Source organism: Oryza sativa, chromosome 3 (genome assembly GCF_034140825.1).
Source record: "Oryza sativa Japonica Group chromosome 3, ASM3414082v1".
Classification (NCBI taxonomy): domain Eukaryota; kingdom Viridiplantae; phylum Streptophyta; class Magnoliopsida; order Poales; family Poaceae; genus Oryza; species Oryza sativa.
The window spans coordinates 8,004,848-8,022,690 of NC_089037.1; the positions used below are offsets into that span (position 1 = coordinate 8,004,848).

The 17,843-nt window shown below is 40.6% G+C and overlaps 1 protein-coding gene across 1 annotated transcript; it reads right to left on the reverse strand.

The window, feature by feature from the left end:
• Positions 1-4,496: 4,496 nt before the first annotated feature.
• LOC4332267 (uncharacterized) lies at positions 4,497-11,068 on the reverse strand. Its single transcript, XM_015774002.1, has 3 exons — positions 10,904-11,068; positions 10,705-10,833; positions 4,497-4,664 (listed from the first exon to the last, which is right to left on the reverse strand). Exons 1-3 carry the CDS (start codon positions 11,066-11,068, stop codon positions 4,497-4,499), a joined length of 462 nt encoding a protein of 153 aa, XP_015629488.1.
• Positions 11,069-17,843: the final 6,775 nt, after the last annotated feature.

The window sequence follows — 17,843 nt, forward strand, 5'->3', positions numbered from 1 at the left end:
CAGATGCAAACGTGGCATCGATTTCTCAGAATTTGTCGACGTGTGCGTGCCGCTCGGGCTGAATACCACGGTATTGCATTGTGAAGGCCTTTAGTGAAGGCGATGGTGGGGGATTATTGGTAGTCTGGCAGCTGGCGAAAGCCAGCAGGAGATCAAGACCAAATGGCGAGGAAAAACGGCATGGTGGACTTGGAGGGCGCCATTGTTGTTTGCTTTCGATGAGTGAACGCGGATGACGATTTCTAGGTTGATGTTAGGCATTGAGATGTGTAGTATTTATAGCCTAGGAGGCTAGGAAGCATCGAATCCGTGCATGATATAGCGGTTGGTACCTTGGGCATGCATGATGTTTTGTCTATACGTACTTTGCCAGACCGTAATATAATATATACTGCAAGTCTTTACTTCTTCTGAAGAGTACGCTGTACACGTTTATACAGCCACTAGTTTCTTTTTTGCCACACAATCAATCCGCATATTTGTCAAGGACTTGATCAAGTACGTATGTACAGTTGATTAGAAACAGTGCACGTGCCTAACTCAGCCAGTACATACATATAGGGCTACAAGTTCGCTGAAAGTATGCATGCGAAGCTGTGAAACTATCCAGGAGTCATCTCAATACTTGTGCTGAAGATCCAGTTCGATCTTAGGGATAATTGGGCCAGGTGAATTAGCCGATTGTGTGCACACGGATGAAATGTTGAAGCAGGAAACACGCTGGTGCGGCCCATGGAACATTGCACGAGGGAGTGCAAATGTTCTGGGCCTTGGCCCTTGGGGTCATAGGACAAAGTAGGAAGTAGATCTTGATCCTAAGTGAACATGGGGGATGTGGCCGTGTGGGCTTGGCACCAAAGATTTTGATTTTGCACTCAGACCTCCACAAATTCGATCCTTACGCATTAATAATATTTGTGGACATCAAAATATAAAACGTGGTGAGTGCAGTATACAGCTACAAGCACGACTGCACCACAACACTAACCATGCTTCTCAGAGTTTGATTCTCTAAGTAGCGAAAAAAATAGTGCTCCAATTTTTAAAATTCCCATTTCAAGTTCCCATTTTGTTTTGTAAAACCTTCCCCTGCTAGAAGCAGCTACGACGAACTTGGGCGCTAGTGAAGTTCAAGTACTGAACCACTAGACGATAGGGGCATCACTAGACGATAGGGCCGTATACCCATTGATAAGTTGTGAAGAGTTTAACCATAGGTAATCTCTTACCCATCCGGCAGAGGCCTTTGGTGTCCCTTCCAGTCAAGAATTGGGGCTTCACAATTACTAGCCAATATTTCTCTCATGCCTTTCCTCGTTCATGGTTCGATATTCTGGTGTCCTAGGCGTAGAGGAACCACACCAATCCATCCCGAATTTGGTGGTTAAACTCTACTGCGGTGACGATACTGTAGGGGAGTCCTGCGGCAAAATAGCTCGATGCCAGAATGATAAAAAGCTTAACACCTCTTATTTGACTTTTTCACTATTTTGAAATACGAAAAAGATCCAAATCCAAAATGCAAAGGTCGTCTTATTCAAAACCTCAATCATCACATCCCCTCTCTCCTACTTCACACCTCGGAACGCACTGTTCTTATAGAGAGAAAGGGGCTTTCCCATCTTCTTAACCCGAAATGAAATGGCTGAGGAGAGGGAGGTTCCTTTTGGGGTACCCCCGGGAAGAGATCCAGTGGAGACGGGGTGGGCCTGTAGCTCAGAGGATTAGAGCACACGGGACTCCCGGATCACTATGGCCGGGAGAATCCCTCTCACTTTAAAACACTAGAGTTTTGGGTACTAAAAAAACGAGTGGTTTCTGGGCTCGCCTCTTCGAGGGGCCTCCGCTCGTGGACAAACTCTTTCCGGGTCTTACCCACCCTCGAGTCCAATCTCGGGTGGGCGCTTAGATATACCCTATTCACTAGACCGGAATCCAATCCTTGGCTAGCCTTCAATGGCTAATGCTGAACCATGGACCGGTTGACAGACAAAGGTCTAGATAGCCACTCGTGTATCCACTGTGTGGTTCTGAGCCTGAGACTATGAACCACATCCTGATCGCCTATGCATACTTGTGACATCTCTGGCAACATATGATGCTTTGCAGCCGGAATTTAGGGTGGTGCCCCAACCAATCACTCGGGGTGTGTTTAGTTCCTGAAAAAAGTTAGAAGTTTGAACAAAGTTGGGAGTTTGAAAAAAAAGTTAGAAGTTTATATGTGTAGGAAAGTTTTTAATGTGATATGATGTGATGAAAAGTTAGGAATAGGGGAGAAACTAAACACGGCCTCAATCTAGTTGGTGTGGTGGCTCAGTACAAGGAAGTTTCTGCCCAAGACGTGGAAGCGTGGCTTCGACTCACTCGTCATCCTGATGATATGGTGTCTTTGGAAGGAGCGGAACGCCGAAGTGTTCGATGACGTCCTCACTTTCGTGCAAGCTCTGATTTCTTCCATCTTGCAAGAACCTGTCTCTGGATGCATGGAAGAGTGGGGACTCATGCAACTCGGTTTGCTGTTGGCCTCTCTTATTTCCGCGGTGATCCTGTTCCTTTCCCTCGTTGGCTTTGTGGCTGGAGTTTTTTTTTAGCTCTCCATAACCTGTGCTCCACCCTAAGTAAATTCCAACCTCTTGGGCCACTACTAGTGTGTTTCTTTTTTCGTTTTTGCTCTTTTCTAATACATTGATCAGCAAGGCCTCTTACGTGTTTGAATAAAAAAGTTCAAAAGGGCTAATCTCTCGATCGATTGCCTAGCTTGACAAGTATTGTACTGTGCGTGATCTAAGACATTTGCTACCGCTGTACTGTGCGTGATCTAAGACAATAACGTTCACGTCAAGACTTTTGTTAGCTCTCTAAAAAATGATTTTAGATCATGTGTAGCAACAAAAGAACTAGTGTCAAATGGAGGTGTTGGAACAAGCACGTACAGTCGATCAGGAGCAATGTATGCGCCTAACTCGATCCGGCTGTAGTATGTAATTGATGGGGTCATCCTTTTATTAATAAAGTTCTTTAACATCGAGGGCCTCCCTGCTGTATTTATTTAAAGAAAACATTGATGGGGCACATACATACGACGCAAGTTTGCTGAGAGCATTGAAACAGTGGAGAAGAGTCTTCCCTCTTCAGTACTGTGCTGATCCTGTACGCAGATGTAATGTATGGGCGTGCGCACAAAGTGTCACCGGAGCACTAAGTTTTGTCTGGGCCCAGGGAAGTTGGAAATACAACTTGAAAAAATAAGCCCATTTAATGGCCAAGTGAACATAGCTTTTTACAAGTACTACTTCCATTTCATATTATATAGGTCGTTTTGATTTTTTTAAGTTTGTTTAAGTTTATAGAAAAATATAGTAGCATTTATAGCACAAATTTAATTTTATTAAATCTAATATTGACTATATTTGATAGTTTCTTTGTTTTATGTTGAAAATATTGCTATATTTTTCTATAAACTTAATCAAAGAAAAAAATTAAATTAGAAAAAAGTCATAACGACTTATAATATAAAACAGAGGCAGTAGTATATTTGAGGTTGGAAGTATTTTTATACCAGCAAAGAAAATTGTAGCAGCTATCTCGATTTCGTTTGAGAGCTGTTATCAAATTTTAAGCTTCTGACCTCTGCCATTGGATTCACCATTTCCGGTTCCCATCTTCGTGCATTCGCCTTCCAATGGGGGAACTTGTGTAGCTGTGTACATGAAGAACTGGTGAAGTTTACATGGTGGAACAAGTCTTCTCTTTTGTCTTGGGGGAGGGGGGTTAGCAGGAGTTAGGTAAATCATTTTCAGACCATAATATAATAGCACTCTCTTTATTTTATATTATAATTTGTTTTTATTTTTTCCAGTCAAACTTCTTTAACATTGTAAACGACACCAAATTAGTTTATTAAAAATAATATTTAATATATTTTGATAATATGTTTGTTTTGTGTTGATAATATTGCTATATTTTTCTTTAAACTTAAATCAAACTTAAATAAGTTTTGACTTAAAAAAATATCAAAGCTCTTATAATATAAGGACGAAAGGAGTAGCTATCAGTATGAAGAGGGAAACGAGGAAATATTATCATACACCTGTACCCACTATATTTCGATTTTGTAGGCATGCATGCATACACACAGATCAGTACAAAATTAATTCTTCCAGGCTAGCACGTACGCATAATAACGCGTAATATGATCAAGTCATGTGTGTGTGTGCGCGTGCACACACATATAGCACAGTCCCAGATCTTATAACTTTATTATTCTTAAACATACATGGATATTAAGACCCTAGCTTATAGCTACCTCAATGAAGAACGGCACGTACGCGCACGCACGCTGCTGGCAGATATATATTGGGTCATCCAAGTTTAATACAGCATATATGTAGAGGCAAACACGCAACATATATAGATGCTGCATGCCTATATATAGCATGTACATACATACGTATACTTACGTATATATGCATGCACGCTATCTCTCAACGTACTGATTAATTAACACAAGTTACAGCGGAAACCTTGCCGCATGCTTTTAGGATGTTGGGGACATTGACCTTCAGATTGACGAGGGCTTTCACCTTGATGGCCTCGCAAAGGCAGAAAGCGGCGGTGTCGCTCGGGAGGCTGGAGAGTTGCGAGCAGCACTGCTGGTTCAAGAGCTGGTTGCCAAGAGCAACATTAAGGCACACACCAAGATCAGCTAACGGCAGCGGGCACTTGGGAGGCGGCGCTGGTGATGGTGTCGGGACCGGAGTTGGTGCGGGCGTCGGTGGCACCACCAGGGCTGGTGCTGGGGCTGGAGTTTCGGTCGGGGTTGGCGCCGTGGCTAGGCATGGGCTATGGCCATGTAGCACTAGTCCCCCGTTGACGGCAGAAGCCAAGACCAAAATAACTGATGCAAAGAACAAGGCAGAGTTCATTGCCCGTTTGCTTGCCATTGTTGGAATATGTGTGTTTGATGCTTTTAGGGTATGTGCCTTGTAGTATTTATAGGTATGTAGCTTGCAAGTTGGTGTAGCTTAAGTCAATAGAAAACGGAAAGCTTTTTGAATTTTGGCGCACTGATTAACAAATACATTTGTCAGTCTCTAGTTTAGCTTAACTCCATACACCTCATTCTCTTCTCATAGTACAACTCGTGCCACAAACTCGATCTCTGCACATAATCTCACATAGATTGCACACATGCGTTGAGTACATTATTCAATACATTATTCAACACTGTATATTTCGTACAAGCCTGATAGCCAGCTGTCTAGCACAGCGATGCTATACACAGCTGGTAGTCGATTAGAAGCGTCAAGCTACAGGACACCAAGATCAAAGTAAGTACGAGTAACATACTACAGTACATGCAACATAAAATAGTTTAGAGTGGAGTAATTAATAGGCGCCAGTGGGGGCATACATGCTTATTTACCCGGCCGTTGGCTAGGCTATGCTGCATTTAGGCCTTATTCGGTTTGGAGGGGAGTGGGGAAATAATTTCACACCATAATAGATGTGGAATAAATCCCCTCCAATCCCTCCCTCATAGGAATTAACCGAACAAGGACTTAGGGGTGAAAACGGATCGCATAATATCCGATCCAATCCACTCTGAATCTGTCCACAATGAGGATATGGTATGGGCTTTTAAAAATCCGATGGATATAGATGCAGATACGGATATTATGGTGTGGATGCGGATTATCCAATCTTTCTAATAGATTATCTGATAGGACATTTGCCGGATAATCTGAAATTATCTACTCATGTAACCACTCTATATGTTGCATATAACATGAGCCATGAGCCATCCAATGTCCTAATTTATCAATTAACCTAAGCTCTTTAATTTGAGGCTTTCATGCTCTCATCTAACACTTCGTAGCTACGTTTTTATATTATGGACATTATATATTTATGTTGTTTAGCACTTAATTACATAATTATTTCGATGGGTCATTTATTGACTATTGTATTGTTGTCCCTTGCATTGCTAACTTGATGTTGTATTGATTGCATATACATGTAACATCCGACAAATTTAATCTGTTTCCGAACTGACTCCGTGCCATTTCTGACATCCAAAACAATCCTCTCCGCGTACCATCTGCACCCGCTCTGAATCCACTTAAAAATATGGTTTAGGCTATGGTATGATCACTATATGTCCGAATCCGCTTTGTTTTCACCCCTAGCTGCAGTCGACAGCGAAGAAAACCGTGTCATGTTCTCCGAGGATTCCATCTACATAAGAGCTCCTGACTGTGATGGGTATTCCTCCGACCGTGAGAACGCCGCACATGCATCTGGCGGCGATGTTGTTCTGGAGCTCTAAGATCAGCGAGCAGCAGCGGTCGAAGTTAGGACCAAAGGGCTGCTGAAATTGTAGAGTAGAACGGATGCAATCGGTGAGACATGTCATGGTTCCTACGGCACACTGCATTGCTAAATCTGGTGGGGGTGGGGCATTGGTGGTCTGGTCGCTGGCGAAAGCCAACAGTAGAGGAGTAGTGGCAAGGAAGAACACTATGGGTCTGTTTGGTGGAGCTTAAAATTATGAGAAGCAACTGGTTGGTAGTTAGTTTTTGAGAATTTGAAAAAGCTGGTTTCCCAACTTATGGCTTCTAGTTCATTTTCTGAATTCTATAATTATAGCTTTTCAGAATCTGGACAAAAACTGTACTGTTTGGGAGGGCTTCTAATTTTGAGAAAAGTTGTAGCAGTTAGAAACTCCTCCAAACATGCCCTATGAAGGACTTGGAGGGCGCCATTGTGGAGTGATGATTTATATCTAGCTTGAATTCTTGCAATTCAGCAAATAATTTTGAACACCCAATAACAAATTAACTCTTTTATTGGGTGAAACAACACGTGTGTTCACTCTAAATAAATCTGAAGTGTCAGTCCTAGGGTGGTGAAAATAAATGTCCTTTTTCACTCTACTAGAATATGATTCTAATACTAGGTTAGCCAGGTGTGAAGCGAGCTAGAGGCGGCCTGGCTGCCCCAACATCCCAATAAAAACACCCCTCCTCCCTATATAGTGTTTTGCCTTTAGAATACTATAGGTGTGTTCGGCTGCACCACTTGAAATATGGTGCGGCCATCTTTCATAGTACTTTGTGTTAGCGTAGCAGTTATATGGCTTCATTGCAGTGGCTACAATTATACAGCTGAACATTGCAGTGGCTATATTTTTGTTATTCTCTCTGTCCAAAAGTCTTGGTCCTATATATTTCATTTCATGGTTTTTTCAAATCAGATGGACTACAAATAAGTCTCCATATATCTAAAACTTAAATGAAAGGATTGTCTTTCCGTTTTAACGTGCTAAATATTCTGATTGATTGCGTGGCAAAAAAGCAAACTAGTGGCGCTGGTTTTGGATCAAGTACGTATATATATAGTTGATTATTAGAAACAGTGCATGTGCCTAACTCACCCAGTACATGGGGTACGTACGTACATATAGGGCTAAGTATGCATGAGCTGTGAAACTACTATCAAGGAGTCATCAATTCTTGTGCTAAAGATCCCGTTCGATCTTAGGGATAATTGGGATCGTACGTGCACACAGTCGTGCTTGTAGATTTTGGCTTCAATTAATATATTCCGATTGCGTGCACGCGGATGAAATATTGAAGCAGGAAACGCGCTGGTGCGGCCCACAAAACATTGCACGAGAGGGAGTGCAAAACTACTGCAAATGGTCTGGGCCTTGGGTCATAAGACAAAGTAGGAAGTAAATCTTGATCCTAAGTGAACATAGGCGATGGGGCCGTGTGGGCTTGGCACTAAAGATTTTGATTTTGCACTCAGACCTCCACAAATACGATCATTACACATTAATATTTGTGGAAATCAAAATTTAAAACGTGGTGAGTGCGGTCTACAAGCACGATTGTACCACAACACCAGCAACGCTTCTCATAATTTGATTGTCTAATTAGCGAAGAAAATAGTGCTCCAATTTTTACAGTTTCCATTTTGTTTTCTAAAACCATCCCCTGCTGGAAGCAACTATGATGAACCTGGGCGCCAGTGAAATTCAAGTTCTATCCTTGCATGGCTAGCCTTCAATATGGCTGATGCTGGAGCTGGATGATGGACCGCTTGGCAGACGTTTAGATAGCCACTCCTGTATCCGTTGTGTAGTTCTAAGCCCGAGACTACGAACCTCATCTTGATCGCCTACGGATACTCGTGGCATCTCTGGCAACAGATGCTTCTTGATGCCAACATTTAGGTTGGTGCCAATCTTGTTAGCTAGAGTGGTGGCTTACTACAAGGAAGCTTCTGTCCAAGGCGTGGAAGCGTGGCTTCGACTCACTCGTCATCCTCATGATATGGCGTCTTTGGAAGGAGCGGAACGCTCGAGTGTTCGATGACGTCCTCACTTTCGAGCAAGCTCTGATTTCTTCCATCCTGCAAGAACCCGTCTCTGGATGCATGGAAGAGCGGGGACTCGGCAGCTCGGTTTGTTGTTGGCCTCTCTGATTTTGTGGTGATCATGTTTCTTTCCCTCGTTGGCTTTGTGGTTGGAGTTTTTTTTTCGTTAAGTAGCTCTCCATAACCTGTGCTAGCTCCACCCTATGTAAATTCCAACCTCTTGGGCTCCACTGCTAGTCGATGATCGGCTGTAATTTCTTTGCTCTTTTCTGATACATTGATCCGCGTGTTTGAATAAAGAAGTTCAAAAGGGCTAATCTCTTGATCGATTGCCTTGACAAGTACTGTACTGTTCGTGATCTAAGACATTTGCTACTGCTGTACTGTGCGTGATCTAAGACATTTGCGTTCACGTCAAGACTTGTTTAGCTCTCTAAAAAGATGATTTTAGATTGTGTTTAGCAACAAAATAACTAGTGTCCGATGAAGGTGTTGGAACAAGCACATATAGTCGATCAGGAGCAATGTGCGCCTAACTCGATCTGGCTGTAGTACGTACATACATTGATGGGGAGCGCACGAAGCGTCACCGGAGCATGAAGGGGTTGTTTAGATTGATGTCATTTCAAATCATACTATTTTTTTTATAAAATTGTTAAATATATGCATCTATTTAGTTTTCTACCAAACTCTAGTAAATACATAAGTAATCCTACCAAAACTTGGTAATATTGTTAAATTGCTAAAATTTGGTAAAGTTTATTTTGGCTACAATCTAAATAGTCCGGAAGTTTTGTCCGGGCCCAGGGAAGTTGGAAACACAACTTGAAAAAGTTAAGCCCATTTAATGGCCCACTTGAACATACCTTTTTATAAGTATTTCTTCCGTTTCATATCACATAAGTCGTTTTGACTTTTTTAAGTTAATTTATCTGAAAGTTTGATTTTATATAAAAATATAGTAGCATTTATAGCACAAATTTAATTTTATTAAATCTAATATTGGATATATTTTGATAGATTCTTTGTTTTATGTTAAAAATATTGCTATATGTTTCTATAAACTTGATCAAAGAAAAAAATTAACTTAAAAAAAGTTAAAACGATTTATAATATAAAACTAAGGTAGTATTATATTTGAGGTTGGAAGTATTTTGTACTAGCAAAGAAAATTGTAACAGTTAGGTGCCGGAAATTCCCGATCGACCGGGTGTCGTTTCCATTTAAGGGGTACCGTTTCCGACCGTACCTTTTTGGCTATTTTTAAATTTTGTTTTTTTTTTCGAATTTCTTTCTGTATCATATTAATGTCGATACTGAGTAGTTTAAATGATAAATATGGTCAATTAACAGCCGATCGAGAATCGTTTTCGAAGAGATGCTACAGATTCCGACCGTTTCAGATCGTTTTCACCCTTAGTAACAGTTATCTCGATTTCGTTTGCGAAATGCTATCAAATTTTAAGCTTATGATATCTGCCATTAGATTCACTATTTCCAGTTCCCATCTTCATGCATACGCCTTCCAATGGGGGAACTTGTGCAGCTGTGTACATGAAGAACTAGTGAAGTTTACATGGTGCAACGAGTCTTCTCTTTTGTCTTGGGGAGGGGGGTTTCCCGCAGGAGTCAGGTAAATCATTTTCAGACCATAGTATAATAGCACTCTTTATTTATATATTAAGTTGTTTTGATTTTTTTAGTCAGACTTATTTAACATTGTGGACGACAACAAATTAGTTTTATTAATATTAACATTTAATATATTTTGATAATATATTTGTTTTGTGTTGATAATATTGCTATATTTTTCTTTAAACTTGATCAAACTTAAATTATAAAATAAGAAGGAAAGAGTAGCTATCAGTATGGAGAGGGAAATGAGGAAATATTATCACATACACTTGTACCCACTATATTTTGATTTTGTAGGCAGGCATGCATACACACAGATCAGTACACAATCAAATCTTCTAGCACGTACACATAATGATATGATCAAGCCACGTGTGTGTACACATACATATATAGCACAATCCCAGATCCTGTAACTTAATTATTCTTAAACATATATGGATATTAAGACCCTACCTCCATGAAGCACGGCACGTACGCGCACGCATGCTGCTGGCGGATATATATTTGGGTCGTCCAAAAGTTTAATACAGTATATATGTAGAGGCAAGCACACAGCATATATATATATATATATATATATATATGCTGCACACCTATGTATAGCATGTACATACATACGTACGTACGTATATATATGCACGCTATCTCTCGACGTACTTATTAAACACAAACTACAGCGGAGACCTTCCCGCATACTTTAAGGATGTCGGGGATTTTGACCTTCAGATTGACGAGAGCATTAACCTTGATGGCTTCGCAAAGGCAGACAGCAGCGGTGTCGCTCGGGAGGCTGGAGAGCTGCGAGCAGCACGCCTGGTTCAAGAGCGGGTTGCCAAGACCGACACTAATGCACGCGTTGAGATTAATTAACGCCAGCGGACACTTGGGAGGCGGCGTCGGAGATGGCGGATTGACAGGGGCAACGGTGGGTGAAGGTGTTGGTGCCGGCGATGGCGTCGGGACTGGAGTTGGTGCGGGCGTCGGTGTCACCACCGGGGCTGGTGCTGGGGCTGGAGTTCCAGTCGGGGTTGGTGCCGGTGCTTGGCATGGGTTTAGTTGCCCATTCACAGCAGAAGCCAAGACCACAACAACCAATGCAGAGAACAAGGCAGAGTTCATTGCCTGTTTGCTTGCCATTGTTGCCTATGTGTGTGTGTGTTTGATGCTCTTAGGGTATGTAGCCTTGTAGTATTTATAGGCATGTAGCTTGCAAGTTGCTGCAGCTTAAGTCAATAAAAAACGGAAAGCTTTTTGAATTTCGGTGCACTGATTTACAGATACATTGTCCGTTTTTAGTTTAGCTTAACTCCACACACTTCATTCTCTTCCCGTAGTACAACTCATGCATGCCCCAAACTTGATCTCTGCACAAAACCTCACATAGATTGCACACATGCATCGAGTACATTCGGCAAATAATTTTGAACATCCAAGAATTCTTTTTTTGGGTGAAACAACATGTGTGTTCACTCTAAATAAATGTGAAGTGTCAATCCTAGGGTGGTGAAAATAAACACCCTTTTCACTTTCGTAGAATGCAATACTAGTACTAGGGTTAGCCAGGAGTGAAAAGAGCTGGAGGTGGCCTGGCCGCCCCCAACATCCCAATAAAAAAAACCCCCTCCCTTTATAGTCTTTTGCCTTTAGAATACTATATTTTTTTGTTATTCCCTCCATCCAAAAGTCTTGGTTCTATTTTATTTTCTGGGTTTTCCAAATGAGATGAGCTTATTTGTAGTCTCCATATATCTAAGACTTAACTGAAAGTGTTGTCTTTTTTTTAACATGCTAAATTAAATTGTTGACTGGAACCCAAGCAGGGGCGGATCCAAGAACAAAAAAATTGGAGGGGGGGCTCAATTACACAGTTTCTTCAACCTCCAGCCATCTAGGAGCCTTTAGTTTATTATTCATGGTGAAAAAATTGAAGGGGGTGCTCCGGGGGTATCCATGGGTCTTGTGGGTGTAGAGGGGACTCGAGTCCCCCCTGCACCCACGTTGGATCCGCCCCTGAACCCAAGCAACCATCTTAATATTCATTGGTTGCATGTATGCATATTGTTTCTTAGTTTTGTTACATGAGGGATGAGGGATGAGTCAATTCTTTTTGGTCTTGATGATAAAAGAAATATGACTTAGAATTTAGGGTTAGAAAGGGGTGTATAGTAGTTATTCTAAAGTCACGTCGAATTGGATATGGGTGACATAGAACCAATTCAAACACGGATAACGTACCAAAATTTTAACGAAAACATTTTCAATTTTTATAATAATAGAGATAGAGATTAAGTACGAAGGGAGATGACCATGTGAATAGCTAAGGAGTGAGAGAGTGGTTGAGAGCGAGATTTGGTGAAAATTGAATTGAGGGGTGGTGGTTGGGTGGGGAGAGTAGTTCTTAGTATTCCGAGTAATTGTATCTTATGACAACTGAAGACAAATGGAGTAAATAGTAATCCATATTGTCAAAATATTTTGCAATTATTCATATTGGTTACAACAAACTAGGATATAGACATTGAGTGCTTAAAATGCTTCCCGCCTTGTTCCAGTCCTTCACATTTATTTTCTTTAAGAAAAAAAAACTAGAGTTTACTTCAAACAAACATTGCATGGGGTTGAAGATAGACCATGTGTTATGTACAAAACAGTAAGAGAAACACAGAGGGACTGCCTAACAAGTATACACACATGTATTCAACAAATGGAACGTTCTCTCAGAGACATTGTAGGATGATCCCAAGACTTTTGGCTCAAAATCCAATCAATGTTGCGTGCGGTTGGGGGTTGGAGCAGTCGGTACGTCATGACAAACACTATTGATCATATACATTGCTCCCTCTCTTGTTCCCCTCCATTGAGAAAAAAAATGAAAAAACCACCTAGAAATTACTTTAAGTTTAACATTCCACGCCATAAGTCATTTTGTTGCAAATGCTCACCCCTATACTCGGTTTTGTTGAAAATCCACCCTAGTGCACACATGCTTGACCGAATCAATATATTTTCATAAATTGTGAACCGTCAATGTGGTCTTCACATAATTTAATACTTCTAGAAGAATAGTCTTAACAATTTCTTTTTGAGATTCTACATATAGAATTGCTAATGAAAGCTTAAAAATTGCTGCACCTAGTTTTGCTATATGCAGAAAAAAATATAAAGAATAAGTTTAATGCAAATACTAGGACAAGATTGACTCAATTAGCTTAACCTGTGGTGGCTCTACATCAGTGATAACAAGCTGATTTGGTTAAGCATATGTGCACTAGGATGGTTTTTACAACAAAACCAAGTATAGGGTGGATATTTGCATCAAAATGACTTATGAGATTTAAGTAAAAAAATGTCTTATATATGAGATGGAATATCAAACTTCAAGTGACTTTTGATATGTTCTTTTTTAAATTTTCCCTTAATGGAGCGATCGAGGTTGGCAGCGAACGCACACAAGGACCTGAAGAAAGGTTAACACCGCGCGTCACCTCACCTCCGTCGTTGATGCATGTACAAAACCTCTCACGGTCAAGAGCGAAGTACATGAGAATACCGGGTTACACCACAGAGAATTGGAGTTTCCTCACTTCTTCCTTTTCTTTTTTTAAAAAATCATTATATTAAACATTAAAAGTACAGTACATGGATAAAAGATACATCTTCAGCCATTAAAGTTGATTAAAGAACTTCCATAGTAGGATAACCATTATGATGATATAAGTAAGAAAAATTTTGACAAACTGTTTTAGTAGAACTATTAATATTTGTCCCTAGATTTTTTTTAAAAGGTAGTCAGCCATCTTATTCATTTATCTTGAAATCTATCGAATATTGTAGCTCCACCTAAAATTGATTTACTCTTGATAGAAGAGGAAACAAGCTCCAGGGATAACTGGATAAGGTTTAGTTATATAATTCTGCTATCTTAGAAGTAGTACGTACCAGGTCCTGATTGATTTGAAATGATAAGTTCCTTACATATGCAAATTGTCAGATTGATATACCTGCAAGTTTAGCTTGAATACAAGAGGTATAAGAAAAGATTTTGCTTGAATAAAGATAGCCTTGAGAGTTATGGAGTCATGAATGAAAATGCCAAAGCCTGATTGATCTTCCATCCGGGAGGCATCAACATATATAGCATCTATTTTCAGGCAAAACATTAATAGAGATATTAGGATTATCTTCCAGAGTTCCCATATAGTCATCCCTTGCTTCAAAGCTCAACATTTTAGTGAAATTATTAGACATGACATCTGCTGCATTACATATAATATACTTACATAGGTTCCCATTCTTAATTTCCTTTTAAAGTAATATCATTCCTAACTTTCCAAATAAACCCAGAGCATTATAGCATGATTTTACGTAGTATTATCAGATTTAACAGTTGCTAGTAAGCAAGCTAGAATGTCTGAAATACTTTGCATGTTATCTACTATGAGAGTTGATATTGTCCTCTCTTCTGTTGATGAGGCTTTGGCTAGCATCAGGGTTTCCAAAACCGTCGGGGCCAGGGTTACCGCACCCCGGCGGTAAGCACGGTTACCGCGCGGTAACCGCGGTAACCGTGAAAAACTGTATAAAACCGTACAAAATTTATCAAAAATTTAAATTATTTTTTAAATTTATTTGAATTTAAGGAGGTTACCGCGGTACTTATATTACCGTACCCCGCGGTAAGCCCGGTAACCACGGTAACCGTACGGTTACCTACGGTTACCGACGGTAAGTCAAACCCTGGCTAGCATCCACTCAAGGACTACTAAAGTATATGAAATTAACTAGGAGAAGATTTTGATTGGTTGAGAAGTAAATCTAGGTGAAAATATTATTATAGTTTAGAAAAAAAATTTAAATGCTAGAAGTTATTTTATTTTAGAATGGATAGAGTACTCTACGTCCGGAAGCAACAGGCTTGAAATTGAATACCCCGGGATTAGATTAATTCCCCCTGCCGTGACCACTAGCCGCACGTGTCCCTGGCAACGAAAATGCTAGTCCTCACAGTTTTCTTGTTTTAGAAGCTACTGATATAAAAATGTTTTGTAGGTAAAAATTTATATTTGTGTTTACAAATTAAGGCTGAAAAATTGTGTTTCCAAATTAAGGCTGAAAAATATATTATGATAAAAAAATCCAAAATCAATCATAAAATTAAATTTTGAGTAAAATTTAAAATATCCACCTTTATCAAGTTAAAGTTATAAAGTTATAAAAAAACACTACTGGGCAAAGCCCCGGTAGTTCTTTCAGTCAAAAAAATTATAGAAAATCGTATGTATCTGTGGCACATAACCACATGAGATTTTATAAGTGTTTTATAAAACCCTACCTTTATTCAAATCTCGATTAATTTCAGCATATCCTAAACAATAATTTTTTCAAAGTAGTGAAGTTAAAATATCAACTTAAGAACTCAATAATTATAAAAAAAAGAGATCATAATTCATAGACACTATATTTTTAAATGTAAGTATACACAATATATATCGAAGGGTTTTGTAATACTTTATAACCACAATGCCCTAATGTTATGTGCCACAAATCAAAATAACTAGGGCTTTATACCACGTAATTTAACTATAAATATAGGGTTCTATGAAATTTACTGTTAGGTTTTAGCTGCAATTGAGCCAAAAAAGACAATATTATAGAAACGATTTTTTCGGACAAGGCCCCTCTAAGTTGTATATGGGCCATAACTGTCGTGCCTACAAAATTCGCTCCCCTGAAAAGCGAATAATGGGTCGCCCGCATGCGAAAATACTAATTTTTGCACATACCTAGGTGCATGCGGACGTCCAACCACATGCTAAGATAGGTTTTGACCGCTTGCAAAAATCTTTTCTGTAGTAGTGAGAAATCACTGCTCGTACGTATGGGGACGCTGCCAGATCGAGAAACCATGTACAAGATCACCTATAAATCCAAAATTTCAAACCGATGATACAAACCATGTTTGGATCATATACAGCGTATAACCTAGTGTTCAGTCTTAGGCCCCGTTTGGTAGGGCTCCAAACTCCAACTCCCAACTCTCAACTCCAACTCCAGAGAGAGCTAGCTCCTATAGGAGCTGAAGTGGGTATGAAAGTGTTTGGCTAGATTAGTTAGCTCCGCGCAAATACGTTCCTTGTTGGCATTTCGTCGAACACCTGGTTGGCGTCGCCTTGCTACTGCCGCCGCCGCTCAACCCGTGCGCCGTCACCGCCACCCGCCTCCGTCCCCGCCGCCAGCGGTCAGCCCACGGGTCGCCATCGCAGCCGTCGTCACACGTGCGTCGCCCGGCCACTGCCCGCACGCCTACCGACGCCGACGTCAACGCAGCCGACGCCGACGTCGACGCAACCGACGCCCGTGCGCCTGCAGCCGCCGCCGTTGCCCGCGCGCAGCCGCCGTCCGCGTGCCTGCCGTAATTGTTCGCGCCTACAAAATTCGCTCCCCTGGAAAGCGAATAATGGGTCGCCCGCATGCGAAAATACTAATTTTCGCACATATCTAGGTGCAGGCAGACGTCTAACCACACGTTAAGATTGGTTTTGACCGCCTGCAAAAAAATTTTCTGTAGTAGTGAGAAATCACTGCTCGTACGTATGGAGACGCTGCCAGATCAAGGAACTCTGTATAAGATCAACTATAAATCCAAAATTCCAAACCAACGATGCAAACCATGTTTGGATCATATACAGCATATAACCTAGTGTTCAGTCTGGTGGACATTTACACAACAAAGTACTAGGCAACCATGTTTGGATCATATACAGCGTATAACCTAGTGTTCAGTCTGGTGGACATTTACACAACAAAGTACTCCTAGCTAGCATATATAGGACACGCATAGTCTAGTGGACATTTACACACCAAAGTACTACTGTATATGCCCATGTGGAGAAGATCTTCCGTGTTGATGGAGTGTACCAGTGATGGAGTACCCAGGCACCCAGATCCATGATAACATGCATGTGCCTAACTCAGCTAGTACATGCGTGGGGTTTATGCGTATATGCATGCGCAGCAATTTTCTAGCCTGATTTTTCTTATAGTAATTAATAAGAAATTCGGTACCATTAGTAGTCGGTTTTGCACGTTAAAGGCGATATACCCATATAGGGACTTTCTACGTACGTACACTTTCTACGTCCACGTGTGGGTATTATTAACCGGTAGTCAAAAAAATTCTACTCCTATTAGTTTGAGATGGTTCGTCGTTAGGAGCTTCTACTATTAAGAAGCTGAACATAATAAAAAAAATTTCCTCACTTGATCTTTTTTGTCATTATACAGAAATATGAGTATATACCCCGGTCTGGCCTAACTAGCCCGACGGTGGGGTAGAGGTGCGATCACACTGGACTCCCACCAATATGTCTGAGAGTAAGGGATGTTTGGTTGGTTGTGTTTCTTTGCCAAGCTACAATTTAGTCATGTCACAACTTCCTAGGCATGTGTTTGTTTCGCCGTCACAACTATATCATGCCACACTTTCTTAACCTTTGGCCGACTTTTTTTTAAGATAATAGAAGCTTTATTAAGACTCAATCAATTACACCAAGATGGTACAATCCAACTGAGCCAACCCCCGGCCTTTGTATAAAATGCACACATCTAAAAAGGAACCATAAAAGAAAAAACCTCATCTCAAGCACAGGAGTGTGAAGGAAACATAAAATTAGTGGTTATCAATCCATAGACTAGACCACCACCCATGCACCTAGATAAAAAAATTACTGCGCCACCTGGTCCAAACATCATGATACCACTGCAATAGTATCCCGGTTTGTGGAGTATATTCCAGGTGTGTAGCCACCGAGTAACTAAAGTAA

Coding starts and splice junctions, on each gene's coding strand:
- LOC4332267 (XM_015774002.1), bottom strand. CDS start 11,068: ATGCCAAGCACCGGCACCAACCCCGACTGGAACTCCAGCCCCAGCACC. Junction 10,834..10,903: donor TCTCCGACGCCGCCTCCCAA/GTGTCCGCTGGC, acceptor CTCTTGAACCAG/GCGTGCTGCTCGCAGCTCTC. Junction 4,665..10,704: donor TCCTTAAAGTATGCGGGAAG/GTCTCCGCTGTA, acceptor CTTGGCAACCAG/CTCTTGAACCAGCAGTGCTG.